Here is a 27,469-nt window from a genome sequence, read left to right on the forward strand (position 1 = left end):
GCGGTCCATTCCCGCTTGCTGGTTGTTGACGCGCTGGACCACATCGAGCAGCTCCGGGCCAGCATCCTAGCAGGTTGGCATGGGCCGATGGCGAGGTGCCTGGATTCCGTCTACCTCTTGCCTTGCTTGGCTGGGCCGCCATGACGACAGCCTCCAGTTTCACATTGCTGTGCCACCACCACCAACACTGAGCTGAACGGTATCTCCAGTCTCTCTCTCACCTGCACTAACATGGGCTGCGCACTATCTGCACCTCCTAAAGACGATTCCACTGCGGAGAAGTGGCGGGAGCCCAAGTCGGCCGCTACCGCGCCTTCCGCGCCGCCGCCGCCGCCGCCGCCGTACACAGCCGGCACGTCCCACCACCCCAGGCCAATAGACCAGGAGCGGGCCAGACGATTCCACAACATCCTCCAACAAGACCTCCCACGGCTCCTTGTGCAACCCGTGCGCTGGGCGGAGACGCTACCGACATGCCGCATAGTCCTCATCTACATCGCCGACTTCAGCGATCCGCAGCAGCACCAGGGAGGAACAGTGTCCCAGGTGGTTGAGACTGGGGTGGCATTCCAGCACCGCGATGGGACCGTATCCACGCCGGCCGAGATGGAAGCAGCGGGCCAGCGCCCCCCTCGCAAAGCGGCTCTTCCCGGGGACACCTACAACAGGATGTACCTCGATGAGAGGTGGTACGACATCCGCGACAAGGTAGGCGGCCAGGTCGGCGTCGACCGACCCGCACGGCTGGTTGTATCGTACAGCCTCACTGCGCCAGTAGATGAGAAGAAGGTGAGCGTCCACTACTCGTGGACACCGGCGTCGGCCGGCGCTCCGGCGTACGACGAGGCGAGCGGCATGACAGAGTGGCTCCGCATCCTCAAGACCGAGGGGCTCGACGCCTCGCCTTCCTGGGCTCCAGCACCGACCCGTCCAAACTGCACTTCTCCTGGACGCCGGCAATGGCCGGCACGGGCACGACCGATGACAGGAGCGGCAGGGACGAGTGGCTCCGTGTGCTCAAGACGGAGGGGTTCGAGGCGGCGCAGGCGTTCTTGGGTTCGAGTGACCCGCCGGCGCTGCATCTCCGAGCCCGCAGGGATGTTCACCGGAACGAGCCGTCGGTCATCTGCCCGTTAGTCATCGATGCGGCTAAGACGCCAGTGCGATCCCCTGTGGCCGATTCGCATGCGCCAGAATGGGACAAGGAGAAGGTTGGATAAGACAGGCTATGTGGTGGAGGTAGACAGGCCTCCGCCGATGCACCTTTAGGATGTACTCTCGGTTGGACGACAACGCGCCGTAGGCTGGTTGCTGAGACGCCGGCGGCAGACCATGGCGATCAACAAGCGAAGGGGAATACCTCGGTCATCACTGCAAGCACGTGTGAGTCTCAATCCACATCCGGGAGTGGCGATGTGAGGCACGGCGGGCATGGTGTCAATCATGGCCGTCTCTGGGGTTAGTGTTTCGTCACAGCCTGCTTTAGCCAACTCCACCAGGACTTCCCGCCGCACATCATCATCCGGTACTCGCCTGACAAGGTCGACGACGTCGACGTCGACTGGAGATTCCTCGCCGCGGGGGGTGATGAGCGCCAAGTCGCGGCGCGGCTGGCTTGGTGGGGCAAGGTCATGACGTCCCGGTTGGGGGATGACGAGAAGGCGTGGAAGATCCACTCGACACCCTTTGAGCCCGCGTGCCACGGCGATGTGTACGTCGTCGGCGCCGAGGTCGGGGCCCTCAAGCCCGGGGATTTCATCATGTCGGACTGGCTCAAGGGGGAGCTCGCTTCGGACAGGACCCCTGGTCTTCGAAGAGAGGCTGCAGACAGTGTTCAGTAGGTGCGCAAGGCGTCGACGATGCACGGCGAGTGTTTCGGAAGGGTCGCGGGCACGCCTGTGTACATGTCCCGCTCTGACGCACACCAATCCTGACACGACAGCAACAAGCACGTCCCATGCCGACGCCGAGAGGTCTAGTGCATCGCCCACACACCCGCTAAAACCCCAGCCCCTCCCCGCTCGGCAGCTGCCAGTTCCACCAGTACTCGAGCCCCGCGAACGGGTCCATGGCGTCGGGCCCGCTGTCGGCACCGCCCATGCGGCCGCCGCGGAAGCCCATGTCGAATGTAAAGTCGAACGGCGGCACGTCCTGGGGCCCGCCGCGCGCGTCGAGCTGTCGGCGGTACTCGTCGAGGTTTGTGCGCGTGCGGAGAAGCATCTCGGCAAGCGTCTCGTTTGAGCGCTCGAGCATGACCTGCAGCTCGTCGAGCTTGCCGCCGATATCGAGCACCGGGGGGAGCTCCTCGTCGGCGTGGTGCCGCGAGTGGTGGATCCGCGCCATGCTGATGGCGAGGAAGCAGAGGATGAGCGCCGTGCCGATGCTCTTCGGGAACGTCTTGAGGTCCCAGTCCTCTGCGATGCACCGCGTGATCATCTCGTTTGACGCCTCGGCCGCGAGCTCCATCCCGATCTCCCACTGCGCGATGACTTGCGGGACGACGAGCGGGCTGGCCAGCCGGTACGCAAACCACACGTTGCGCGTCGCCGCCCACCACTTGTAGTATGTCGTCGCGGCGAGGAGCCACTGCAGCGACGGGAGTGAGCGGGCCGAGGGCTCTGACAGCACGCCGCTGCGCCAATGGCGCATCTCGCTAAACACGTCCGAGACGATGTTGTTCCCCCGCCGCAGCTCGCCCGCGCCGGGGATCAGCACGCGCTCAAGATCGTGCCACCGCGCAGCCTGCTTGAGGAGGATGTCGAGCGCCGCGTTCTCAAAGTACAGGTGCTTGTCGATTTCGTGCGCGGCGTCGGAGGAGAGGAGGAGGGAGATTAGGCGCTTCTGCGTCGCGTTGAGCGGCGTGGGGACCTCGGACGACGGGTTGCGCGAGACCGAGTGCCTTGGGTCAGCGAGTTCAGCGGGGTACCACCCACCACATGGCGCGCGTCATGACGCTGAGGTGGAGCCGTGCGTTGTCCACCGCCTCGGCGATGAACTCGAAGGGTGTACCACTCTCAATCGAGTCGACGAGGCGCGACACAAAGACAGAGTAGCCGAGCTCGCGGATCTGGCCGTACGCCATGCCGATCATGCGCGCCGGGTCAAAGTCGGTCGTGCTGCTGCCTTCCAGGGGTCCGTGGGGGAGCAGACTGAGGATGACGCCGGCCATGATGCTCTCGAGCGACGGTCTACAGCCGCGGTGGTACGCCATCAGGTTCTGTGTCAGGTTTGCCTCGAGCTCGCGGATCTGGACGCCGGAGAAGGTCGCGGCGTGCGTCGAGCACCGCGTCGCGTACGTGAGGCACGCGGACCGGAGGAACGGGTGCAGCGGGAGGCGAGAGCGTGTGAGCAGGAACGTGGGGAACGGGAACACGGTCGCGATGTGGTGCTTGAAGCTGCGGTCGTCAGCGGCGAGATGACGGCGTTGGGCAGTTGCCACCTCGGCACTCCCCCCGCAACTCACATCTGGTACGCTGCCTCGGCGTGGTCGACAGAAATGACGCCCTCCGCGACCGGATCCCGCAGCCCGAGCTCTTCCTTGCTCCCGATACCCCCGTGGATGCGGCCAAAGGCCTCGGGGTCCGCCCACTCGCGGTACCATGCTTCGTCTCGAGGCCCGGCGCGGTCCTCGCTGGCGCGGTCCTCGCTGGCGCGGACGCTGGCGTAGCCACCGACACGGCCGCGGGCGTTCGACTCGTGTCCGAGCTGTTCCCTGCCTGTCAGCGGCGTGCTGGGGCCGTACCCACCGCTCGGAGCGTCCCTCGCCGCGTACGAGGCCGGACAGCGTCTGCTCGAGCTGCGCGACGCGGTGCCGAAGCTGGTCGATCTGGTTCTCAACGTCGCGCGGGATCGGGACAACGTGCTGCTTGTCCGAGTCGGCCGCGCTCGGCTGCAGCGTCGAGATGGCGTGGTACGCTGTGGTGTAAGCGACGGTCCGTAGTTCACTGCCCACCCGAGCTACCGGCAAAGCTGCACTCGCTGCCGAGCTGCTTGCACCGATGGCACCCGTTGGCGTCGATGAGATCGCAGCGCGAGCGGCGCTTCCGGCAGGCTTCGCACGCGACTGGGATCTTTGCGCGGCGGCGCTTGTTCTGCAGGGTGTGAGCGGGTGTTCGGCTTGGTGCCTCTTACGGCTTCGGCAGCGCGCTCGCTCCCCTCGGCGGCGTCGGGCGACCGCCGCACGGCTGGAACGCGGGACACTGGCAGCTGCGGGGGCGGCGGCGTCGGCGCTCCTGGCCCCACTGGCCCGGGCGCGACTGGCGTTGCGTGGTCGTGGATGAGGACGCCGTCGATGATGCGATGTGCCATTGTGCAAGGTGGGGTGAAGAGTAAAGTGCAAGATGCTGAGAGAAATCCGCAGGCAGACCCGGAACAGATTCAACTCGGCCTTTTGTCCTCCAGCAGCACAGTCTTTCACTTTTTTCTTGTTTCTCAACAGGATGTTGCTTGGATATGTACATGCACGCAATCCGAGCTCACTGGCGAGACATCCCGATGCGCAGCGCATCCCGCGGTCGTACACCGCAGCGTGTTGCAACCCGTCAATGTCTCGGCGTCGGAGGTCGGCGCGGAAATCCGGAGCCCATGTGGGCGGCGGCCAGACGTCATCGGCTCGCTGCAACCAGCGTCCATCGCACCGTCGGCCTCTTGACTCTCTCTCTACACTTCAATGACAGCACATCCCCGCAGACAGTGGACACCGCCGAGTGGGCAGCGGCCCCGCTCACCCCCCGGCGGCGACGTCAACACCATTCCGTGGATCCCCGCGCCAGCGCGGCCCATCGTGTTCAAGAGTGGGTCGACGAAGGCGAGCGGACTGACCCACCAGACGCGAGCGTCGTCGATGTCGCAGGCAACACAGTGCACAAGGGGCGGACAGTCGTGCTCGAGAACGGCGTGTTCAGCGCCGTATCACGCGGCGCAGGCGACCTTGTGCCCGACGCGCGCGTGATCGACCTCGAGGGGCTGTATCTCTGCCCCGGCCTCGTCGACTGTCGTGAGTCGAGGTGGCATCCTGCCCCGCTGACGCCCCAGACGTCCACATCAACATGTCGGACGGCCGCCCAAGCTCGGGCTACACCGACCCGCACCTCCGCGCAACGTACACGCTCAAGGCGATGCTCGCGCGCGGCTTCACGACAGTGCGCGACGTCGGCGGCGCGACGTACGCCCAGGCTCAGGCCGTCAAGCAGTGGCTGACCCCGGGCCCGCGGCTCTTCCAAGGCGGCAACATTTGTGCGTCGGCTGAGATACCGAGCTGACCCCAATGTCCCAGACAGGCGGGCACGGCGACCCGCGGTCGCGCGAGGCGCCCGCCGCGTCGCTCTGCTGCGCGCCGGTGCCGGAGATGTCGGTGCTCGCCGACGGGGTGGAAGGCGTGACGCGCGCGACCCGCGAGCTCATGCGCCAGGGTGCCGACCATGTCAAGGTGGGTGCGGCGACGCGCACTGGCTCACGGACAGATCTGTACCTCTGGCGGCGTGTCCTCGCCGACTGACGCGCTCGAGTCAGTGCAGTTCTCGCCGGCCGAGATCCGCGCCATCACGTCCACGGTCGCGGACATGCAGGGCACGCTGGTCACGTCGCACGCGTACACTGTGCCTGCTATCCGGCGGGCGGTGGAGAACGGCGTGCGGGGCATAGAGCACGGCAACCTGCTAGACCGGGACACGGCCAAGCTGCTGGGTACGTGACAGCCCGAATCCCCCTGACACCAGCGTCCACCGGCACGTTCCTCACGCCCACGCTCATGATCTCGACGGCCAAGGGCCGCGCGCCGTGGAACGAAACGCTGCCAGACTACATGCGCGAAAAGAACGCCAAGGTGCGGGACGCGGGCCGGCGCGCCATCCAGATTGCAGAGGAGGAGGGCGTGACGGTGTGCTACGGCACCGACCTGACCATGGGGTGGGTGCGGGCTCGGGCAGTGCTGACCCGCAGGATGGGATACCTCCAGTCCGAGGAGTTTACGCAGCGCGCCCAGCTGCTGCCGTCGCACCGCGTCCTCGCGCACGCGACGATCAACGCGGCAAAGCTGCTCGACGACGACAAGATTGGTGTCATCGCGCCGGGGGCGTACGCCGACTGCCTCGTCCTCCCCGCCAACCCGCTCGAGGACGTACGGGTCCTCGACGTGGGGGACGATGGGCGGCACGGCGGCATCTGGGGTGTGGTGCGGGACGGCCGGATAGTCGTTGCGCGCGGCGAGTTTGCCGAGCTCGTCGAAGAGGTTGGCGGGCTGGACGTTGTCCTCGGCATCCAGGAGGCGGCATGATTGCCCACGAGTTGCCAGAACTTGCACCCAGCCACAGACCAAGATAAGTACATGCAGTGTCCATCTACGACCCATTACAACGCCTAATTGCCATTCTTAATCTCGTCGGCAATCTTCTCGGCGAGGGCGTAGACCGTCGCCTGGGGGTGGCCCGGCGGGAGGATGGCAAACGAGCTGGCGTCGACGACGCGCAGGCCAGTCACGCCGATGACGCGCGCCTTGTTGTCGACGACGGCGTTGGGGTCGTCGACCCTCCCCATGCGGCAAGTGCACGACCCGTGGCCGCCGAGCGGGCCGATCGACTTGCGGATCGCGTCTGCGATCTGCTCGTCGGTCTGGACCCCGACGCCGGGGTAGTACTCGTCCGGGTCGGCCAGCACGTCAGCCATGGCGTCCGAGCCGTACACCCTGCGCGCGCGCTTGAACGCCTGCACCGCGACCTCGATGTCGCCCGGGTGCGTGAGGTACGCGGGGTCGACGACGGGCAGGTCGTCGATCGACGCCGACCTGATGTCGACCGTACCGCGCGAGAAGGCGGCCGTGAGCGCGACCATGATCGAGCCGTACTGGTACCCGTCCTTGGGCTGGTCCTTGCGCCGGTTGGAAAAGTTGCCGATGTGGCCGCTGCCGGCAGTGTACTCGATGTGCGGCCAGGACGCTGGGATCTCGTCGAGGAGTTTCTGCGTCTCGGGGCTCACGAGGCCCTTGGGGAGGCGCTCGAACGCGAGGAAGTCGGCGACGGGGTTGATCAGGGGCCCGGTCTTGCTGCCGAGGAAGCTGAAGAGGTACTGCGTGGCGATGTACATGAGGTCGGCGGCGAGGCGGGTGAAGGTCTCGACCTTTACGCGGTACGACGGGGCGAAGAAGGCGTGGTCGGTCAGGTTCTGGCCCACGCCGGGCCGGTCGGCGATAACGGTGATGTTGTACTTGTCGAGCGTCGCCTTTGGCCCGATGCCGGACAGCATGAGGATCTGGGGCGACTGAAAGACGCCGGCCGACAGGATAACCTCCCTGTTGGCCTTGACGAACTGGCCGTCGGTGAGCATGACGCCGGTCGCCTTCTTGCCTTCGTCAAACACGACCCTCGACACCTTTGTCTGGATAAAGGTGCGGAAGTTGAGGCGGTTCTTTGCCGGCTCATAGTATGCCGTCTGCGACGACTCGCGCTTCATCGTCTCCGGGTCGATCGTGGAAGCGGCGTACGCCGAGCCCATGAGGAAGCCCGAGTTGAAGTCGGTCGTCGGGAGGATGCCGATCTCCGTGAGCCCCTTCTGTACCCAGCTGCTGATGGGGCTCGCGTAGTTGGTGTACGTGACCCGCAGCGGCCCAGCGCCGGGTGCAAAGGCGTCGGGGTTGAAGTCTGCCGTCGCGTTCGGCGCGCGGGGAGGCGAGCGCGGCGCGGTAAAGTTGACGCTCTTCTGGAAGTACGGCAGCAGCTTGTCCCACGTGTAGCTGTCGTCGCCGACGTCGTCGGCCCACTGCTGGTAGCAGTCCTTGTCGCCGCGCTGGTAGACCATGTAGTGGCGGGCCGAGCTGGGGCGTGAGTCGTCCGCCACTCGGCACTCGGCACTCACCTCCCGCCGAGGCACTTGCCGCGCGCGATGTGCAGGCTGCGATTGTGCGCGCCCGCCTGGGGCGTGGTGACAATGTCCCAGTCGACGGCCGAGTTGGTGTCCTTCGGGTCTGAGCCCGCGAAGAGCGAGCAGCCGGCCGGCACTTCGCCGACGACCATGTTCGAGATCTGGTAGTAGGTCCCCGGCTCGATGACGGCGACCTGGACGCTCGGGTCCTCGGAGAGGCGCGCGGCGATGGCGAGCCCGGCCGTGCCCCCGCCGACGACGACGTAGTCGAACTCGGTGTCGCCGGCGCGCTTGACGTTGAGCGGGGTGCCGAGCGCGGGCGCCGCGAGGGCGGCGGCGTACAGTGCGGTGCTTAGCCTCATGTTAGTTGCTTGGGGGCGGGGGGGCTCTGCATGCTGGTTATAAGGTGCTGGAGCTGCTGCAGTGTAGCTGCTTGACCCAGACATGAAAAGACACACTCGACAGCCTCACGCCCGCCCAGTGGCTGGTGGTCGCGAGCAGCAGGGCGGCGGGAGGCGGAACAGACACGACCAGCGACGGCCGATACCAACCTTCACCACGACGTCGGCGCTTTACTGTTCCCTCTGCCCAACACAACTGCCGCGTGCCTTTATGGATGGAAGCTCATGTGTCGCAGCATGCAGCGAGGTGTGGCTGTCGCGTTGGTCCACCGCTCTGGGCGGGGTGGCTCGTCGGTTGCGACGCGACGGTGAAGTGACGAGCTGCAAAAGTGCTCGAAATGACTTGAAACCAGGCACCCGCGCCGAGGTCGTCGACATCACGGCATCGAGCTGCATGCAGCTGTTGTGCTCCCCCTGCCTCGTCGGTTTGGTGCAGCGTGCATGGGTTAGTCGCCGCGGCGCATGCGTGGCCGCCAACACCTTTGGCATCGACTAGTGCTACATGGCCCGCTGCGCCGACATCTACTGCTCCCAGTGAAACCCCTCGGCATCCATCCACTCGTCCATGATGGCCGTCATCGAGACGGCGTTTGTGACTGACGGTGGTGGCGGCGCTGTCGGGTCAATGGCCTTGAAGCCAGCGTCGCGGCCAGGCACCCAGACCATCTCGCTTGGCTCTGCCGACGTCGCCGGGCCCACGACGGCCTTCTTGGACGCGCGGGCAAGAGACACGAGTGCGGCCGGCTCCTGTGCCTGCTCAAACAGCCGCCTCCACTGCGGCGGCGTGAGGGCGTGCATGTCGCCAGACGTGTACTGCAGGATGAGGAACACGAGCTCGACGGGGAGCTTGGCCATTGGTGAGCTGGCCCCCGGTCGTGGCACAGGCTCGGCATCGAGGCCCTTTGACGGCGGCGGCGAGTCGGCTTCCGAGGCCGACGACGAAAGCGAGGATATAGACGAGTGCGAGGGTGACCGCTTGTGCGTGCCGTGTGCTCTGCGGGGAGGCCGAGCTGGGCTAGCAGAGCGAGCCGCCGAGGCGGGGAGGAACATTGTCCTAATGCGGGTCGCAAGGTTGGTGCCTGCTTTTTTCCTGATTGCACTTGCTGCTGCAGCCGCGTGAGCGTAATAGGATTCAGCTGGCGCCGCCGCCTCGGCGTGCCGTGGCGGCGCATACAGGCCCCGTAGGATGACCCGGGCGGGGACGAGGGTGTTTGCCACGGCTGCTTTGACACGCTCCTCGTTGTGCGCCTTGTCGCAGATGCGCTGGCTCACAGTCGCGGCGACGCCTGGACAATGGCGCAGGCTGCTCAGGTCACACATGACGTCGTCGCCGCCATTGTAGGCAGGGCCGCCACTTTGCCCACCAGCCGGGCGGCCCGTCACGCACCACCCAAAGCACATGTGCACGAGGGTTGGGTGGCGCTCGGCGGCGCGGATAATGATGATGACCTCGGGGTCGTTGACGGCGGGGCGGGGGATGTGCATGCGCAGGTGGGTCAGGCCGATGGAGCGCGGCGAGAGGAGGTAGCGGGCGAGTGGGGCGAGCGGCGGCTTGAAGATGCCGGTCTTTCCCCGGTCGACCGGGAGACTCAGTCTGCGCAGCGTCGGGACGTGCAGCGTGTCGAGGAGCTGGGCGAGGGAGTGGGTGACGGCGGCCATGCCCCCATCGATGGCGATCCACTGGCGCAGCTGGATGGCGTGGACGCGGCAGTCGTTGAGCGCGCGGACGACGTGCGCGACGTCGTGCAGCCGTTGCTGGCGGTCACCGATCGGCACCGTCAGTCGCATGTGGTGCCCGTTGTGGGCGCGGTAGTGGACGTCCATGCGGGCGAGGAGCGCGACGCGTTCTGGCCCGAGCTGGGCGGTGAGCTTCTTGACCGCTGCGAGCGGCTTGGTCTGCTTGCGCGACGACCGAGACGAGCGCGACGACGACGATGACGATGCTGCCGACGAGGGGCCCACTCTGTCATGTCGGATAAGGCCGCGTGACGGCGCCTCGAAGAGCTCGAACGCGAGTTCAGACGTGCGGCCCGTCCCGTTGAGACCTGGAGCCACTGGCCGTCAGCGCCATCTGCATGGCCTACTCACTCGTTGCTTGCGGTTTGAGGGGATGAGTACAACGTCAAGAGGAACAATAGATGCATAGAGCTTGCAAAGCAAAGCAAAAAGCCCGACCGCGCGGTACTGACTTGCGGCGGGGCCTGGCTGCGTAGAATGGAGCTAACCACACTGGTGGTGGGACAGCGGGAGGGAGGAGGAGACGGTGCCGGCCCTGGCGCGGGGGGGACGCAAGTGTTTATAACCTTGTGCCTGTCTGCGATCGCTCCGCTCTTGACGGACGCGAGTAAGCGTCCTTGCTGTTCAAAGCACATCGTGCATGTGACGCGGCGGCGTGCGGCGGCGAGATCTGCTTGTTGTCCGCTGACTGCCGAGAGCGAGGGGGTCGCAGCAATGGGCTGCGAGTAGGCACGAAAAGGCTCAGCAGGGTGAGTTTCGTCATTGCCCGCCGTTATCGATGCTGCGGCCTCTGTTGCGGCACAAGACATCGACACCGCGGTTGATGCAGCTGCAGCAGGTTGTTCGAGAGCGTGGTTGAGCCGACAGACTGCGATATGGCAGAGCAGACGACCGACCACCCCGGACGCCGACACACCCACTCCCGGAGCGACCAGTCCGACCCACCATGGTTTTCTTCCCACCACTAATGGCGTTCCTGTTTCAACTCCTCGCCCTGGCGCAGCACCGAGCTGCTTGCACGCCGCCGCACGCCGCTGCACGCTGCTGCAAACGCATGCAGCGTGCACCTAATCAAGGACCTTGTAGGGCCGCTAACGACTGATCGGACTCACCCCACCTGACTATACAAGCCGCGGCAGGTGCCTAATCTAGCCGTCCTGGTCGTGGGGCCGTGGGGTCTTGGGACCCAAAAGGGGGACCCAGGAGGAACAGAGTTTGGTCTCGTGCTGGCTGGCGGCGCCGCGGGTCGGGGTGCAGGGGTGCAGGTGATCCGCAGGATGGTGGCAGCGGGTGTCTGCGGCCATCCTGGTCGCGAGGGACGGTGCATGTCGGGGTCATGGTGCTTGTCCGTCGATGCTGGTGGTCGCGTGATCGAGGGTGGAGAGACGAGGTCCGGCGTTGACAGTGACCGTGGTGGTTATGATGCTGGCAGCGCCGCTGGTAGGCGGACAGGACCGTAGTGAGCCAGCCCACGCCTACGACACTGGCACCAAGGCCATCTGCATCATGATGCAATGCAAGACAAGGCCTTGTCCAGCCAGACCCGGCGGAGGCACCGGACGCGGTATGGGGCCAGCGATAGCGTACATGACGCGCGGGGCCAACGACCATGCCACCAACCCGTCGACAGAAATGTCGGGGTTGGACATCATTCCCCAGTCCTCGGCAGCGGTCGTGGTTCCCACAGACAGCGCGTTGTCTGTTTAGGTCGGGAAGACGACACGACGAGGGGTGCGACCTCTGGAGCACGACATCACCCTCTGCAACGCCGTCGCCGCCGTCGTCGCCGTCGCCAACAATAGCACAAACCCAACCCCATTCCATCGGATATTTACAACAGTACATAGGCCCAAGATGTAGTCGCCGATCGCTTAGAGGAACGGACGCTCGGCCTGCGGGGTGATGCGCGCGCCGTGGCGCTTGGCAGGCGTGCTGTCAAAGTCGGCAATGGCAGTGTGGGCCGTGGTGCGGTTGTCCCAGAGGACGACGGTGCGGGGCTTCCAGCGTGCGCGGATCTGGAAGTCGATGCCGTTCTCAATATGGTCGTAGAGGAGGTTGAGGATGGCGTCCGACTCCTCCTGCTTGAGGCCGACAATCGAGCGGCTGAACACGCGCGTAACGTACAGCGCCTTCTCGCCAGTGACGGGGTGGCGGCGGACGAGGGGGTGCGTGTTCTTGACGGGCTCACGGCGGACGGTGCGCTCGGGCCCGCGCTCGCCGGAGCGCGCGTATGCCGCCTGCTCAAAGCCCGAGTGGACGACCTGCAGCGTCTCGAGGTAGGCGGCGAACGAGGGTGAGAGGCGGTTGTACGCCTCGCGCTGGTCGAGGTAGAGCGTGTCGCCGCCCGAGGGGGGCGAGTCGTACAGGAACAGGGCGGTGAGTCCGGGCGGCTGCGCCTCGTACGACACGTCCGAGTGCCAGCCCTTGGAGTTGAGCTTCTGCTTGAACGGGAAGTTGTAGGGGGAGTCGGGCGCGCGGCTGCGGGGTCAGCTATCAGGCAGGCAGGGCCGAGGGCCGCGCGACTCACTACACCAGGTGGAGCTCGGGCGCGCCCTTGGGCTGACCCGAGGTCGGGTGGATGTGGTTGCGGCCGAAGAAGGCGCCCCAGTTGTCGACCTGCCAGCGGGGGTCCTGGTCGATAAAGTCCTGGTCACGGAAGACGACGACGCCGCGCTCAGCAACGTAGAGGGCGAGCTGCTCGCGCGCGTGCGTGTCGAGCGCGCTCAGCTGGACGCCAGTGACCTCGGAGCCAAACTTGGGGCTGAGGTCGTCGACCGCGCCGCCAGCGAGGAACGAGCGCGGGTCGGCGTCGGCCTTGGCCTTGTGCCCCGGGTCGACGTGCGTAAACTCGCCGAGCGGCACGTACTTTGTCTCCTGGTCCCACGTGGGAAGGAGGTGCGCGTAGGGGTACTCGGACTCGGGGAGGCCAGTCTCGGAGAACCACTTGCCGGCGGGGATCGAGGCGGGGGCGGGGGCAGGCGGGAGCGGCGCGGCGTCGACGAGCGCGAGCTTCTTGACGTCGGCGACGAGGGCCTCGGCGGGGGCGGCGGTTGCGATGGGGGCCATTGTGGGTGAGTGATGAGTGGGTCAGCATGCAGCAGCGCCGAGTCTTATAAGCACGCTGCGGCGCGTTGGCGGGCTAAGCACATGTTGCGCACTCGCGCGTGCTGGCGTGCTCGGTGGTGGAGTGGTGGAGGGCAATGTCGACATGGCGTGCATGGTCGCTCGGCGCGCCCCGCTGCTGCCGTGCATCTGCGATTTTCGCCATGCAGCGTGTGCTGCTGCTGGCTGACGGGCTGGGAGTAAGTGAGTGAGTCCGACCCCGGACGAAGGTGCCACCCACCCCCGGCCCGTGGCGTGCTCGTTCGCCATGCTCGCGCCACTATCGCCCCACTCGCCAGCGACACGTCCATCGCCGCCGCCATATTCCGAATGATAGAGCCCATCGCGCCGAGCGAGCACTCCGGGCGAGCGCAGATCGGCGGGAGTGCAGTGTACGGCGGGCCCGGTATGCCCAGAGATGCTAGACGGTGCTGTGCCCCCAGCCTTGGAGACGTGGGGCCGCCTTGGGCGCACTCGCCATCGCGCGTGCCCCGGCCATGTCCGCGGCGCGGGAACCAAACAAGGCGACAAGGCGACAGCGATACGCGACAAAGGCGACGAGGATCCACCGCGTTCCACAAAGTGGGTCACGAGTCGTGCTGCCCAGAGCGTCTGGCGATGGTGTGAGAAAGAATGGCAAGGGAGGCATGGTCGGGCGAGGCCGGTGACGGCGGGATTGTCTGCAGGTGAGTGAGCCGCCGTCGTCGAGTCGCCCACGACACCTCGCATCTCTTCCCCGTCCAGTCGCAAAGTTGTCGCAAACTCGACGCCGGAGACCCCCAAATCAAGCCATTTGCCTCGGCAGTAGCGGCACTGGTGGTCTCGACGCCGCCCCGAAGCTTCGGGACCGGAGACGACCCTGCCAGTCTCCAGGCCGGCCTCGATACCCGGCGCGGCGCGGAGCTCGCTCAGCCTATAAGCGGCGTCGGTGAAGCGACCTGCCCATGCGGTGCCATGCGGTGACGGGCTGTCGAGTCGAGAGAGAGTGTGGTGTCAAGCGACGTCGAGTCGAGCGGGCTCCGGTGACTGCCAGCCGGGTCGAGGGCACCACGTGGGGCATCGACCTCGGCGACGTCATTTTGGCTGCCGCCATCGCCAGCCGGCCGGCTCCATCGCACTCCCCCTCGCTCATCGACGACGACGCCGACGACCTCTTAACCCCGCATCGGCCTCGTCTTCGTCGCTCTTCTCACCAGGCAGGCACTGACGACACGACGCGCACACGCCGAGGCACAACATGCCCGACCACCACCACGCCCACGCGCACCCGACGCTCCCGGCGTCCGCCATCGCCGACGCCAACGCGCCCCAGGCAGCCAGCCGCTCGGCCACCGACCCGCGCGCCCACGCCGAGCGCCTCGCGTCCTACTTTCCGACCGGCGACCACCCGTCGTCGCTCGCGATCCAGACGGTGCAGTCTGCGTACCGCATCAGCCTTTGCAACGCCTTTGACATCAAGGCCGGCGAGCGCGTCCTCGAGCTCGGGTGCGGGCAGGGCGACATGAGCGTCGCGCTCGCCGACGCCGTTGGCCCCGACGGCTCCGTGCTCGCGACCGACCCTGCCGACGGCGACTATGGGTCTCCCGTAACCCTTGGCCAGAGCGTGGCGCACCTTGCCGCCGCTGCGCCGCTCCAGGGCCGGCTGCAGTTCAAGCTCGACTTTGACATTGACACGGCCGACCTCAAGCCCGAGTTTGATGCCGTCGTACTCGCCCACTGCACGTGGTACTTCGAGTCGCCCTCCGCCGTGCTCGACACGCTCGTAAAGGCACAGAGGTTCCTCAAGCCCGGTGGCCGCCTGTGTCTGGCCGAGTGGGACCTCGAACCCAGGACAAAGGATCAGATTCCGCACCTCGTCTCGGCGCTCGTCCAGGGGCACTTGTATGCCGTCGGCCTGCGCACCGGCCTCAACGTCCGCACGCCGCTCAGCCGCGCGCAGGCGCTGGCTCTGTTCCCCAAGGCCCAGCTCGTGGCTGGCCAGCACGTCGAGGTCGACACGAGCGACCTCCAGGACGGCGACTGGGAGATCTACAACGCGCGCGCCGCGCTCGAGGACGCAGAGAAGCCCGAAGCCGGCCTCAGCGAGGGCGGCCTCGCGTTTGCTCGCAGCCAGCTCGACGTCGTGGCCGCCCTGGCGTCAGACAAGGGCAACATGCCGCTGCCGGCATACGCGGTGACGGCGACGCTGGCGTAGGAGGAATGTGGATACATCCGGCGACCTTTGTTCGGCCTTGACGAGATGACCGCAACTCTCGACCAGCCGGGATGAGCTGGACCATTGCGCCGCACCAGCGCCGCAGTTCCCCCGTTTCGCCGACGCGCCGACACGGCGCGGGTTGGAAACGGGGTGCTTGGTGGTGCGATGGTGCCCCGCCCTACACGTGGGTCGGCATGATGTATAGGTCGCCGTGTCGTCTGGCCAGAGGGGTCCAACTGGGTCGTGTGCGGACAACCTCCACGCGACCGGCGAATTGGGGCCATGGGAGGGGGGACAACGCGTCGGCGGGGCTACAGCCACACTGACGGGTGAGGTGGGGGTGGGGGCGGGGGCCATGACGTCGGCGTCGTCGTCGACGTAGGCGGGGGTGGTGGCCCTTCTCCCCCCTCTACGGCTTACATTACCGAAGGCATTGATCAGCTAACGGGCCGAATCTGGCGCCTCTCGGCCCGTCTGGAACACCCAACCCGTGTCATGCTCCCCTCGACCACTGCGACGACTGATCTGGACTTGGGCGGCTGGCACGTGTTTAGCCCGACCATGCCAAGATAGGAGATATGATGCCGTATCTCGCCACAGTTGCACGAGTGGACGCGTGATACCATGGATTCGCTCGCCCACGTATCTCGCCACTGCCTTGGACTGACGAGGAACAAAAGGCCACTCGTCGAGCTCATGACCAGCCTTCCCACCGACGAGTTACCAGCTCCAAACCTAGTCTCCCCAGGTAGTTTCCTCTTTGAGGGCCTCTGTGAACGAATTGTCCAAGTTCCTGCCTGCTGCAGTGTCGAGCAAGACCAACACTGGGCACCAGCGGCCACGACAGCTACGACGGCCACGGCCACGCCCCGACCCCGACCACGACACGACTTGTCCGACGCCGACGCCGACACCCACGACAACGACAAGGACAACGACACCCCGCTGCAGCAGTGGCGCCGACGCACCAGCTACACCGAGCCGCCGCACTAGGAGCGCCAGAGTCGACGACGCTCCCGGCTCTTGTTTCGAACGACTCGAACGACCGCGCCAAGGCCCGTTTCGTGTACCTCGGCCCTATTCCAACAGTCTGGTATCGCGTCGACTCATTGTTTCGTCGCCCGTTTCGTGTTACGCACCAGTGTCGTGCGAACGACTGCTTCCCACGACCATGAGTCTCGCCGCGACCCCGGCACCGGCGTCCATGATGGACGCTCGGGCGATGCGCGTGTCGCCACTGCACTCGCCACTGCACTCGCCACTGCACTCGCCCATCCACTCGCCGCTGCACACGCCCTTCTTCACTACCCCCAGCAAGCGCAGCTCGCCGCTGTCGACGCCGACGGTCAAGGGCGCGGCCACGCCCATTCTCTGGGCCGGCGAGACCAAGGCGATTTCGCATACGTGCGAGGAGCCGCCAAAGGAGAAGGACGTCTCCGCCTCGTGCGGTACGTGCGACAAGCGAGCCACAAGAGGCACGACAGAAGGCGACAAGCGTGCTGGAATAGGCACAGAACACGACGACAGCAGCAACAACAACAACAGCAAGAAGGTCAATGACGAGGTCGCAGACCTCTGCTCGCTGACGCTGGCTGACAAGTGCCTGATGGAAGTGGTCGGTGCTGTGCCGACCCACGCCGTGCGCTGCTGGGCCGAAGACACCTGCGTCATGCCCGAAGCCCGAGCCGACATGGTCATTGTCTTTGTGCCCCTCGGCTTCTCGTGGCACCGCCAAGGCCTGCACGAGGGGATCAAGTCACGCGCGAATGCCGTCGCGTCGGCCCGCGCAAAGCGCCACGGCCAGAAGGTGGCCTCGCCACTGACCTCGAGTCATCTGGACATCCGCCCGTACAACGAGTTCTACCACCTCGCGCCCGTGCGCTCGCTCATCGTCAACATCTGCTACGACCCGCTGCACCCGCGGCTCGCCGAGTCGTCCATCTCGCTCTTCCTCTCGCCAGAGTACGAGTGGCCGACGGTCAAGAACATTACCATCGTCTTCACGCCGCGGCACGAGCTCGACCCGCGCTGCCACAAGGCCAACGTGTGGCGGTCGCAGATGTGCGCAGTGAGCGGCCAGCTGCTCGGTATCCTCCACGACCCCATCATGGGGCTCATGGACTACCTGCCCGAGCACCCAATCCGGCTTGTCGGGCTCGACGAGCTCGACCCAAGGCTGCTGGGCAGCGTGCCGGCGCTGCACGACGACAGCCCGTGCAACACGCCGCGCTCGTTCTCTGCGTCGTCGCGCTCGACGTCGCTCGACAGGATCGAGGTCGCCGGCGAGACGGCCGCCTACGTCGCGCAGACGTGGATCCCGACCGCGCCGCTCGAGTCGCCCACGCACCCGCTCACCGCCGATGTGCGCAACAAAGAGCTCGCCCACCACATCCGCCACGCCATGGTCATCGCCGCCGGCTGGCGCTCCGAAGAGGCCCGCCCCCACTGGTACGGCTCGGCCGAGGGCATGCAAAAGGCCAAGCAGTCTATCAATGTCATGAGCCGCAAGGAGTGGCGGCAGGCCGTTGGCGAGGAGACGTTCCACCTGGCGACCGTCGTGTAGAGTGTAACATGCCGCGCAGCGATGGACGATGCTGCGGGTTGTACGGCCGTCGGCCAGTTGTAGTATATGCAAGTAGATGGCGTGGGCGTGGGCGTGGGCGTAGAGGGGAGTGCGAGGGTGGCCGTGTTGACAGCTGCTGGCGGCGTCGCGCGTCGCCTACCCCCGCAGCGCCGCGTCGCGCGCCTCACGGTCGACGAGCTTGAGCATCGTCGGCTGGCGGTTCGCGCCGTGCATGTGCCTGACGAGCTCCATCGCGTGCTCCTGGCTCACGCCGGCCGCCGTGACGTAGAGTGCGCGTCCCGAGCTGCCGCGGAACACCTCGCCGGGGTGGGTGTTGAGCCCGGGCTCGGGCTCCTCCGGCGCGCCCTCCGCTCTTGTGCGGAAGGGGTTCTTGGCGACGCCAATGACGACGACCTCGCCGCCCAGCTCGTCGAACAGCCGCCGCCCGAGCCCGGGCTTGACGCCCGCCTCGGAGACGAGGTCGACGAACCCGTCGACGACGATCGTGCGCGGCGGGACGGGGGCGGCAGCGATCAGCGCGCGGATGGGCGGCAGCTCGCGCTTGAAGAACGATCCCGCGACGTACGGCTCGGCGTCGGCGTGCGTGTGCGTGTACGTGTGTGTTGGGGCGGCCGAGCTGAAGCTGTCGAAGAGGACGCCAGCGGCGTACCCGGTCGAGCTGGTCGGCGTGTCCTTGTACTGCACGTCGATGGCGAGGATGGGGGCGGGGGCGGGGGCAGGGGCGGCGGTAGTGGCGCCGGCGTCGGTGTCAGTTGTCATGGTCGCCGTCGGGAGATGTGAAGAGAGCGTTGTCAAGTTGTCGTTGCGATGCGCGCGATGCCGAGTCGACCAGCCAGGGGTTTGTTTGGTTCCGGCGCGGGCATCGACAATGACCGCAGAGGCATGCTCCAACTCGACTTGAACGTGCAGAGGTCATCATTGTCGCGACGGCGGCATGCATAAGACGAAGAGATCACAGCCACGCTGGGCCGACTGTGCGGCTGGCACAAAGGACAATGGGGAGCCCCGCGATGGTGGCGCAAGCAATACAACTCGACCAGACCTCGATGTCGCCTTTGACACTGTCGCATCCACCACCGCTCGCCCAATGCCCATCCCGCACGAGTCCTACCCCCACATCGTCGAGCAGATCTTCGACCACGTCCTCGCTGATGACCCCATCACGCTCCGGGGTGTGTCGCGCGCGCACAAGGCCGCCGCCGATGCCGTCCTCTGCGCCCACATTATGATCCAGTTCGCCACCCACGAGTTCCGGCTCGCCGACGTTCCGTCATACGAGGCCGAGAGCACCCTCCCGCTCGACCTAGCACCGGCATGGGACGACATGGACCGGACACTTCGGCGCACAGTGATCACAGGCCTGTTCCGCCCCGGCCCCCGTCCCTTCCGCTGCCGGGTGCCAGGCCTCAGCCCCGACGGCTCGCCGGCCGAGCGCGCCGAGTGTGCGCGCCTCCTGCGACTCACGAAGCGCGTCGACATCCTCCTGCCGCCCAACACGTCTCCGCCGAGGCATCTCCGGTCCCTTGCGCCATTTCTCGACCGCGACTTGCTCTACGCCGTGAGCACGGGCCTCGAGACGGTCCGTGGGGAGAGCTACCACACGCCATTTGCACCTCCGACACTAGTCCTCCATGGCGAGCTGAGTATCAAGGGGGACTCTGCATACCCGGGGAGTGCGTACCGCGTTGCCCAATGGTTCCCGCTACCGGCAAGACTCGTGCTCAACGTACCGAGGCGCGACAACTACACATCGCGCAACGTCGGCCACAAGCGGGACGCGGTCCGGCTGCCCTTGCAGAGCACCGTGCCCGGATGTCGCCTCACCGCTGTCGTCGTGCACTTGTACAAGGAGCCTCAAGTGGCCGGGGCGCGCCGCGGGTTCGCTGACCTGGTGATGGACCTCGTGGACGTCATTGCGGGTACACTCGCACTCGACTGGACTGTGGTTATGGACGACAACATGCGGCTGTGGGGGCACGAGCCCGGGAGGCCGCGCAGTGCCGACGAGCGCCTGAGGTGGGAGATTCGGTGGCAGGCGCTGGATGAGGATGGGCCTGCTGGTGGCCTCTACTCGGAAGACGAGGTCGACGAGGCCCTCGCCCGCCTCCGGATCACGAGCAGGAGCGAGTACTTGCACGACGTCGGCGAGGAGCAGTACCGCCTCGAGAGGGGCTTACACGGCGTTGGTCGGGAGCAAAGGACGGTCGGGATGAAGAGAAAGGGCGAGGGGCTGGAGGGGCAGAGGCCGTCGCAGTCGATACGGCGGGCATAGGAAGGCGAGCCCAATTCCCCCTGCCACCGACGAGCTCGACTTCGATTTGCTCTACCTGCTCGACATGTCTCGACGAGACGTCGCACGCGTCAGAATCGTGGCAAGGGGCGAGTGAATGCGCGAGGCGGGGGAGCGGCACCGCTTCGAGGTGCCGAGACAGCGCAGGTTGAGGTATGCATTGTGCACAGTGTTTCAAGCCTGCAGCCAGCAGCCGGCAGCGAAACAGCACTGCAGCCGTCTTGGCGTGCGTGGCGGCGCGTGGCGGCGCACATGCCTCGTGTGGCGCGACGCGACGTCGCATCCCGAGACGCATCCATGCGGCTGGGGTGCGTCTTGTGTGCTTCTGGCAGAGTGCGACGAGTTGTCGCCAGTGTCGAGCTAGACCTTGGAGGCGTCCTACTCGACTCGAGAAGAGGAGCGCCGTCGCACCTTGGACTGGGCCAGCTCGCCCGCCGCACACCTCGGAGCTCGACGAAAGGACTCGCGGCGCTCGCAACATGCCGAGGGCAAGACAGCCACGCACGCACCGCGCCGCATCGACCCTCCCCCCTCGTCTCTCCCATGCGTTGCCCGCCTTGCTTCTGCTGACCCACCCCACTGCTGACCACTAACACCTGCCTGCGCAGCTCGCCCCGCGCACCAACACCAACAAGAGCACCAACCCCATCTTGACCACCTCATCACTCTTACTCTCTGGCTGTGCCAAGTACGACCACGCTCTCTATCTATCTTTAACTCTACGACCTCCCCTACCTCTCCCCCGACTCCCCCCTCCCCCCTCTCCCCCCTCCCCACGTCACAACACCTCACTCCTTTCCCGCCATGTTGATGACCCAGGCCCTGGCGCTGTTCGCGCTCCTCTCCTCCCTCGCTTCGGCGTCCCCCATCCCCAACGCGCGCGGCTGGGCGCGTGCAAACCTGCACAAGCAGCACGGGCACCACGGCCTCGCGGCCCAGTGCGACTGCGAGGACTGGGCCACGAGCCACGGCTGGACCCCGCCCGCTGGCTGGGACTCGGGTGCGGGCGAATCCTCCAGCACTTCCAGCGGCCCCGACACTGTCGAGTTCAACCCCGACGAGTGGGAGTGCGAGGAGGACGGTGTCGACGGCCAGAACGGCGACGTCGAGCCTCCTGCTCCCGCCCCCACCCCGGCGACGTCGACTGGCGGCGACGGCTCGGGCACCGCGTCTGGCGGCGACGCCTCGGGCACCAGCTCTGGCAGCGGGGCCGCGGGTGTTGAGGGCGACGACGCCGACAGCACCGACTACACCGAGGTCGCCGGCGGCGACGGCGCCTCGGGCTCGACCGCCACCACCGGGGGCGACGACACGTCGAGCACCTCGGGCGGCGACGACACCTCGGCCAGCACCGGCGGCGAGGTGGCCACCGGCGGCGACGGCTCGGCCGATGGCACCGTGTCCGGCGGTGACACCACCGTCACTGGTGACGACGACGACTGCGGCGAAGACGAGGAGGTCGACGACCTCGAGGACGAGGACTGCGACGACCAGGACGACGGTGGCAACGGCTGGGTTGACACCGGCGCCGACGATGGCTGGGTCGACACTGGCGACGACGGCGAGTGGGCCGAGGGCGAGGACGACGTGCCCTACTGCGAAGAGGAGGAGGACGCCACCTGGGCCGAGACTTCCGACTCGGCCACCACCTCGTCCAACGGCTCGGGCTGGGGCTCGGTCAGCTCGCCCCCTGCTGCTGCCGGCGGTGAGGTGACCTCGGCCTCGGGTAGCACCGACACGACCTCGTCGACTGGCGGCGCTGGCGAGGCCGACGCCGTTGCCGACGGCACGACCACCACCTCCGGCACGACCGACACCTCGTCCACTTCCGGCTCGAACAGCTCGGGCTGGGGCTCTGTTGAGGACGCCCCGGAGGTCGTCTCCGACTCCACCGACGTCGCCTCGGGCACCACCGACACGGCTTCGACTGTCGACGGCGAGGGCGGCGCGGACCTGACGGACGGCGCGGCGGCCAACACCACCTCCACCTCGACCGGCGTGACCGACACGACGACTATCCCCGGCAACACGACCTCAGTTGAGTCCGGTATCACCGAGACCACGACGACTCCCGGCAACACGACGACCGAGTCCGGCACGACCGAGACGAGCGCCACCTCGGGCGGCGTGGACACGTCGGCGAGCGGCACGACTGGCGCCACCGAGGCCACCACCTCCGAGGCCGCCACGACCCACGCCGAGCGCTTCAGCGGCATTGCGACCTACTACAACCTTGAGGACGCCTCGCAGAACGAGGGGCAGGGCGGTGGCCGTGTGGCGTGCAGCAGCGAGCTCTTCCACGACAACCAGTACATTGTCGGCCTGGACAAGGACCAGTTTGACGCGCTCGGCGCCGACGCCGTCTGCGGCAAGAACATTGTGATTACCGACAGCACGACGGGCAACACGGTCGTCGGCACGATCCAGGACCGCTGCGCCACCGGCTGCGACTTTGGCTCGCTCGACCTGACCCCGGCGTTGTGGAACGCGCTGCACAACAGCAAGACCGAGGACGGCATCTTCCCCATCACCTGGGTGTTCCAGTAGGCAATAGCCTCCACGAGCGCTGGTAGCAGCGCTGTTCACAAACGATGATTTATTCGAGGCCCTCCCCCCTCTCCCGCTCTGTCCATAGACTCTTAGACTCTAGCAGTTCGTCCGGAACGAATACTGTGATCGATTCCATCTTCATGTGCTTGGGGGGGGGGGGGGGGTTGCGGACCAGTGCCACGAGAGCCAGCTAGGGTCGCCAGCGCCCTCCGCATCCGCGACCATGTACATTCTCTACCATTGTTCTACTTCTTTTCGTCGCGTCGGCCAGCCCCCGCACCCTACAACGCCTTGACCTTGGCGCTGCCGTTGCGCGACGTGCGCGCGTTCGCGACGAGCAACTGGATCAGACCAGACGCGAGCACGAGCGACGCAATGGTCGGGACGATGATCCACATGCCGTTGGTCGCGAAGAAGACGCCCCACCAAACAGCGGGCGAGTTGTGGCCCGTCTTGCACCAGCCGCAGAAGTAGTCTGTCGTCAGCCACGCCAGCGCCGTCACCCACCCTGGAGGAAGTACAGGTCCGTCTTGGACGCGGTCATGACGAGCGCGATGAGGCCGGTGACGGGGGCGGCGGGGGAGTCGCCGAGGAAGTAGGTCGTGAGGTTGAGGATGACCTCGACGACGTTCATGAACGCTGGGGTCAGCGGGCCCGGCACAGCAACTCACCCTGCGCGTTGGTGAAGCCGTCGCCAGAGTTGTACGCGTCAAAGCCGTACACCCAGTCGACGTCGGCGTACGGGAAGAGGCTGGGCGTGAGTGCGGGGTTGGGGTGCGGGGTGCGGGGGAGGGGCCGAGGCACGCGCGAGTGCGTCGTCGTGCGTCGTCGTGCGTCGCATCGTGCGTCGCATCGTGCCATCGTAGCTGGGCACGGCGTTGACTAGACGCAGGAGCCGATGCGCCGATGGACGCCAAGCCGACACCCGAGCCACGTCCGCCGCGGGCATCCCCCGCTCGCGCCGACTCACTTGTACGGGCCCCAGAGCCAGGACAGGTCGCCGCCCGGCATGGAGCGCGGGCGCATGAAGCAGTATCCGATGTCTGCGGGTCAGCGGGGCCAGGTCAGGAGGGGTGCGCGGGCGGCTCGCAGCTCGCCAACTCACCCCAGATGACGATGATGGTGCTGAGGCCGAGCCAGAGCCTGATCCACTGGGGGACGGTGAATGTCGACATGGTGGGGAGCGGGGAGCGGGGAGAGAGCGAGGAGCGAGAAACGAGTGTGAAGAGGTGGGTGAGTGAGCAGTTGAGTGTGATTGAGGTGAGCGAGGAGCAAGTAAGTAGCCAGAAGCGAGCAACCTCGATGTGCACTCGCTCAATGCCCTCTCGGCACGTCGGCGCGGTGAGCCCCGCTCTCGCTGGCTTGGCCCACATTCCGGTCGATCGGATCGTACGACGGGAAAGCCGTCAGCTGACCGAGCGGGCGTCACCGCCATCAGTCACTTATCCTGCACAAAGTCAGTCGCGCGTCGCGGGCATGCGTGGGTGGGGGATACGAGGAGGAAGTGGAGATGACATGGATGCGTGCTTTGTACTGGCCGTCGCCGTCGTAGTCAAAGGACCGTGTTGGGCTGTGATGCATCTTCTCGGGAAATGCGGCGCGTCGGCGGGAAAGCCGCGGGCACCTCCCTCGTCGTCTCCATGACCTCACATGCGTACGCGACCACTGCTATGGACTTGACGCAACTGTCCCCTCCTATGGCCTCCTATGAACTGTGACAACTAGACAAATGCACACTAATCTCGAACTGTCTGACGGCGCGCGGTCGACGGCGTGGGCGCCGTCAACCTCGACCGCTACCCGCCGCCCACCCGCTACTCCAGCACGACCCACTTGACCTGGAGGGTGACGCTGTGGGCGATGGGCTCTGGCTCGAAGCTAATGCGCGGCTCGTTAACCTTGCCGCTGCTGACGCCGGGCGCCCCAAAGAGCCCGCCGCGCTGGTTGGCGAACGCCTGCGTGTTGAAGCCCGAGTTGTCGCTCACGTCGACGGCCTTGAGGCGCGGCGGGGCGTCGGAGAGCGGCGCGAGGATATCGAGCGCGCGCTCCTTGGCGTCGAGCACGGCGGCAGCGTACACGGCCGACTGGAGCGCCTTGCGCGTCGGCGCCGAGAGCCGCCAGGTGATACCGGCAAACTCGACGTGCTTCTTGGCCTGGCTGTCAGCTGTGTCAGGAGAGCGCAACCCACCACTGCCTTGGTGACAAACACCTCGAGGGCGGCAAAGTCGTGGAACGTGACCGTGACGGTCTGCTCGGCGTGGTGTCTGCGCTTCGCGTTCGGGTCGCCGCTCGATCCAAACAGGCTGCCGCTCGACTTGCTGACAATCTTGGCCGTCGGCTCGGCCCACGAGTAGGTCGAGAGCCGGCCAGTGCTGTAGCGCACGACGGGCTTGTCCTTGTTCTTGACGGGCCACTCGGCGTCGACGGCGGACCCGGCGGCGGCAGCCTGCTTCTCAGGTGCGAGGACGCCAATAGACTCGAGCAGGTCGTGAGCGGCCGTCTTGAACTGCTTCAGGACGTCCTGCTGGTCGTACCCCTCAACCTTGACCTTGAGCGTCGCGTCGGCGAGCTCGGGGGTGCGCTCGACGCGGTTCTCGCCAGCGACGTTGAGGAACGTGGTGGTGTAGGGTGCGGTGGTGGGGGCGGCCATGGCGCTGTCAGTGCGGGTGGATGGGCTCGTGCTGCGTGTGGATGTGAATGCGAAGAGGAGTGCGATGGCGAGGATGAGAAAGGAGAAGAGTTGTTTATAAGTGGATGATGAGATGGACATGCGGGAAAGAGTAGAAGTGAGCGGGATGCGGTGCAGCGGGGAGCGAACTGTTCCGCCCCGGTCAGCCTTAAGCACGACATTCCGGCCGACACGTCGATGATGCTGCTACTGCATGCGTGTCGAACTGAGCATGACTGCATCCATGATGGTGAGACAGCGAGCTGAGACAATGCTGTGGAGGGATATCGAGAAACGAGCGCATGCGCATGACGCGCAAGTGGAAAGATCCGACACTTTCAACTGACGCTCTCACATCCACTGACATCCCGACGACTGATGGAACACGACCCAGCACTGCACTGCAGTCTGTCTCATGTGCATGCGCTGCACCGAGGCCAAGCGACTGCTCGCACCAATCACTACTGACAGCTTCTCCACTTCCCACGGCCTACTCCTCCACGACCCACTTGATGCTCACGTTGTGCTGGTGCGAGATGGGCTCGGGCTCAAAGTTAATCTTGGGCTCGTCCTCCTCGCGCCCATTGCTGCTGTCGTATGCGCGGCGCGAGGACGCCGCGGCATAGTGCTGGACGACTGCAGCGCCGCCGTTGACAATCTCGAGGGCCCTGAGGCGCGGCTCCTCGTCGGACAGCGGCGCGATGAGCTTGAGCGCCGTCGACCTGGCGTCGAGCACGGCGCCGGCGATGACGGCTGCCTCGAGAGCCTTGCGCGTCTGCGTAGAAATGCGCCACCCGATGCTGTCAAACTCGACATTCTTGCGAGCCTGGCGTAAGTGCAGCTTATTGCACCACTCACCGTAATCCCCGTGACAAAGGTCTCGAGCGCGGCAAAGTCGTGGAACGTCGCCGTCACGGCCTGGCTCGACTGGTACTTGCGCCGCGTGCGGTACTGGACCTTGTCGACCGTGGTCACGACGGTGCTGACGAACGCGAGGCCGCCGCCTGCGGTCGTCGAGGTGGTCTCGCTGCTCTCCGTCTCCTCCCACGAGCGGGTCGACAGGCGGCCGGTGCTCCAGCGGACCACGGGCTTGCTGGGGTTCTGGACGGGCCACTCGGCGTCGACGAGCGCGCCGGCGACAGCGCGCTTGGGCGGCGCGAGCGCAGCCACGGCCTCGACGACGGTGTTGGCCGACGCCTTGAACTCCTTGAGCACGGCCGCCTTGTCCCAGCCCACGACCTTGATCGTGAGCGTCACGTCGGCGAGCTCGGGAACGCGCTTCTCGGTGTACTCGCCCGACACCTGGATCTCGGTCGGCGGGTACTGCGGCTGGCGGGGGTAGCTTTGCACGACGGGCGGACGGGACGAGGGGCTGCGGTAGCGGAGTTCATTCATCATGATGGGTGGGAAGGGGAGAGGGGAGGATGTTGGTGAGTTGTGTGGACGAGGGGCAGGCATGCAGGTGGCTCAGCGTCAGCTTATGTAGGCCGAAGCGGGGGGATGGGCGGTGAAGAAGCGGTCAGTTCCCCCCCTCGCCCCATTGTGGGTTCTTGATTAGAGGTGCGAGGGGATTGCCGACATGACGGCTCGCCCGCCTTCGATCGAACGCACCTTTCATCGATCGATCCGACAGCGACGTGGGGGGCGGGGTACGCAGGGGACGAGGAGAGGGTACCCGCGAGCACACGACGCATGGTGGGTGGGTGGGGGGAGGATGTTGGTGGGATGTGTGGACGAAGTACGGGTGGCTCAGCGGCAGTTTATGTAGCCTGTAGGGGTGAGCTCGGCAGCGATATTCAGAAGCGGTCAGTTCCCTCCTCGCCCCATTGCAGATGCTTGATGAGAGGTGCGAAGGGACTCGCGATGGTCGACGAGGAGGCTCGACGTGGTCGACATGGCGGCTCTTCCGCCGTCGATCGAATGCACCGGTCGTTGTTCGATCGAACAGTGCACGGGTGTAGGCCTCTTCTCAACACATCCCTTGCACCCCGCTCCAGCTGGGGCAGCCGGCAATGCGTGCTCCCAGACACAGTGAAGCCATGCCCCCGCCCTCCTGCGCTCGTGCTGACCCATCCGGGAGTGGATA

The 27,469-nt window shown here is 66.2% G+C and overlaps 15 protein-coding genes across 15 annotated transcripts; 7 read left to right on the plus strand and 8 right to left on the minus strand.

Annotated features, from left to right (window-relative positions):
* Nucleotides 1-669: 669 nt before the first annotated feature.
* Nucleotides 670-1,220, plus strand: Q8F55_009289 (uncharacterized protein; the record flags this gene model as incomplete). The annotated part of the gene is made up of 2 exons (XM_069357657.1): nt 670-863; nt 920-1,220. 2 exons carry the CDS (start codon nt 670-672, stop codon nt 1,218-1,220), a joined length of 495 nt encoding a protein of 164 aa, XP_069205594.1.
* A 223-nt stretch (nt 1,221-1,443) lies between these two features.
* Nucleotides 1,444-1,841, plus strand: Q8F55_009290 (uncharacterized protein; the record flags this gene model as incomplete). The annotated part of the gene is made up of 2 exons (XM_069357658.1): nt 1,444-1,458; nt 1,500-1,841. The coding sequence occupies 2 exons, from the start codon at nt 1,444-1,446 to the stop codon at nt 1,839-1,841; spliced, it is 357 nt and encodes a 118-aa protein (XP_069205595.1).
* Nucleotides 1,842-1,998: 157 nt separating this feature from the next.
* Q8F55_009291 (uncharacterized protein) lies at nt 1,999-4,308 on the minus strand (the record flags this gene model as incomplete). Its single annotated transcript, XM_069357659.1, has 6 exons — nt 1,999-2,899; nt 2,934-3,395; nt 3,464-3,712; nt 3,747-3,915; nt 3,953-4,091; nt 4,132-4,308. 6 exons carry the CDS (start codon nt 4,306-4,308, stop codon nt 1,999-2,001), a joined length of 2,097 nt encoding a protein of 698 aa, XP_069205596.1.
* Nucleotides 4,309-4,669: 361 nt separating this feature from the next.
* Nucleotides 4,670-6,274, plus strand: Q8F55_009292 (uncharacterized protein; the record flags this gene model as incomplete). The annotated part of the gene is made up of 8 exons (XM_069357660.1): nt 4,670-4,793; nt 4,829-4,996; nt 5,035-5,235; nt 5,276-5,349; nt 5,411-5,428; nt 5,463-5,685; nt 5,718-5,907; nt 5,941-6,274. The coding sequence occupies 8 exons, from the start codon at nt 4,670-4,672 to the stop codon at nt 6,272-6,274; spliced, it is 1,332 nt and encodes a 443-aa protein (XP_069205597.1).
* An 83-nt stretch (nt 6,275-6,357) lies between these two features.
* Q8F55_009293 (uncharacterized protein) lies at nt 6,358-8,216 on the minus strand (the record flags this gene model as incomplete). The annotated part of the gene is made up of 2 exons (XM_069357661.1): nt 6,358-7,807; nt 7,849-8,216. 2 exons carry the CDS (start codon nt 8,214-8,216, stop codon nt 6,358-6,360), a joined length of 1,818 nt encoding a protein of 605 aa, XP_069205598.1.
* A 561-nt stretch (nt 8,217-8,777) lies between these two features.
* Q8F55_009294 (uncharacterized protein) lies at nt 8,778-10,940 on the minus strand (the record flags this gene model as incomplete). Its single annotated transcript, XM_069357662.1, has 2 exons — nt 8,778-10,309; nt 10,913-10,940. 2 exons carry the CDS (start codon nt 10,938-10,940, stop codon nt 8,778-8,780), a joined length of 1,560 nt encoding a protein of 519 aa, XP_069205599.1.
* Nucleotides 10,941-11,863: 923 nt separating this feature from the next.
* On the minus strand, nt 11,864-13,058 carry Q8F55_009295 (uncharacterized protein; the record flags this gene model as incomplete). The annotated part of the gene is made up of 2 exons (XM_069357663.1): nt 11,864-12,470; nt 12,520-13,058. The coding sequence occupies 2 exons, from the start codon at nt 13,056-13,058 to the stop codon at nt 11,864-11,866; spliced, it is 1,146 nt and encodes a 381-aa protein (XP_069205600.1).
* A 1,273-nt stretch (nt 13,059-14,331) lies between these two features.
* Q8F55_009296 (uncharacterized protein) lies at nt 14,332-15,288 on the plus strand (the record flags this gene model as incomplete). The annotated part of the gene is made up of 1 exon (XM_069357664.1): nt 14,332-15,288. One exon carries the CDS (start codon nt 14,332-14,334, stop codon nt 15,286-15,288), a length of 957 nt encoding a protein of 318 aa, XP_069205601.1.
* A 1,174-nt stretch (nt 15,289-16,462) lies between these two features.
* On the plus strand, nt 16,463-17,854 carry Q8F55_009297 (uncharacterized protein; the record flags this gene model as incomplete). The annotated part of the gene is made up of 1 exon (XM_069357665.1): nt 16,463-17,854. The coding sequence occupies one exon, from the start codon at nt 16,463-16,465 to the stop codon at nt 17,852-17,854; it is 1,392 nt and encodes a 463-aa protein (XP_069205602.1).
* A 156-nt stretch (nt 17,855-18,010) lies between these two features.
* Nucleotides 18,011-18,634, minus strand: Q8F55_009298 (uncharacterized protein; the record flags this gene model as incomplete). The annotated part of the gene is made up of 1 exon (XM_069357666.1): nt 18,011-18,634. The coding sequence occupies one exon, from the start codon at nt 18,632-18,634 to the stop codon at nt 18,011-18,013; it is 624 nt and encodes a 207-aa protein (XP_069205603.1).
* Nucleotides 18,635-18,962: 328 nt separating this feature from the next.
* Nucleotides 18,963-20,147, plus strand: Q8F55_009299 (uncharacterized protein; the record flags this gene model as incomplete). The annotated part of the gene is made up of 1 exon (XM_069357667.1): nt 18,963-20,147. The coding sequence occupies one exon, from the start codon at nt 18,963-18,965 to the stop codon at nt 20,145-20,147; it is 1,185 nt and encodes a 394-aa protein (XP_069205604.1).
* An 822-nt stretch (nt 20,148-20,969) lies between these two features.
* On the plus strand, nt 20,970-22,712 carry Q8F55_009300 (uncharacterized protein; the record flags this gene model as incomplete). The annotated part of the gene is made up of 1 exon (XM_069357668.1): nt 20,970-22,712. The coding sequence occupies one exon, from the start codon at nt 20,970-20,972 to the stop codon at nt 22,710-22,712; it is 1,743 nt and encodes a 580-aa protein (XP_069205605.1).
* A 284-nt stretch (nt 22,713-22,996) lies between these two features.
* Q8F55_009301 (uncharacterized protein) lies at nt 22,997-23,890 on the minus strand (the record flags this gene model as incomplete). The annotated part of the gene is made up of 5 exons (XM_069357669.1): nt 22,997-23,190; nt 23,223-23,354; nt 23,387-23,466; nt 23,686-23,758; nt 23,821-23,890. 5 exons carry the CDS (start codon nt 23,888-23,890, stop codon nt 22,997-22,999), a joined length of 549 nt encoding a protein of 182 aa, XP_069205606.1.
* Nucleotides 23,891-24,529: 639 nt separating this feature from the next.
* Q8F55_009302 (uncharacterized protein) lies at nt 24,530-25,365 on the minus strand (the record flags this gene model as incomplete). The annotated part of the gene is made up of 2 exons (XM_069357670.1): nt 24,530-24,868; nt 24,904-25,365. The coding sequence occupies 2 exons, from the start codon at nt 25,363-25,365 to the stop codon at nt 24,530-24,532; spliced, it is 801 nt and encodes a 266-aa protein (XP_069205607.1).
* Nucleotides 25,366-25,873: 508 nt separating this feature from the next.
* Nucleotides 25,874-26,781, minus strand: Q8F55_009303 (uncharacterized protein; the record flags this gene model as incomplete). Its single annotated transcript, XM_069357671.1, has 2 exons — nt 25,874-26,209; nt 26,242-26,781. 2 exons carry the CDS (start codon nt 26,779-26,781, stop codon nt 25,874-25,876), a joined length of 876 nt encoding a protein of 291 aa, XP_069205608.1.
* Between the last annotated feature and the right edge of the window lie 688 nt (nt 26,782-27,469).

This window comes from Vanrija albida (genome assembly GCF_041260175.1).
Source record: "Vanrija albida strain AlHP1 chromosome Unknown contig_7, whole genome shotgun sequence".
NCBI lineage: Eukaryota > Fungi > Basidiomycota > Tremellomycetes > Trichosporonales > Trichosporonaceae > Vanrija > Vanrija albida.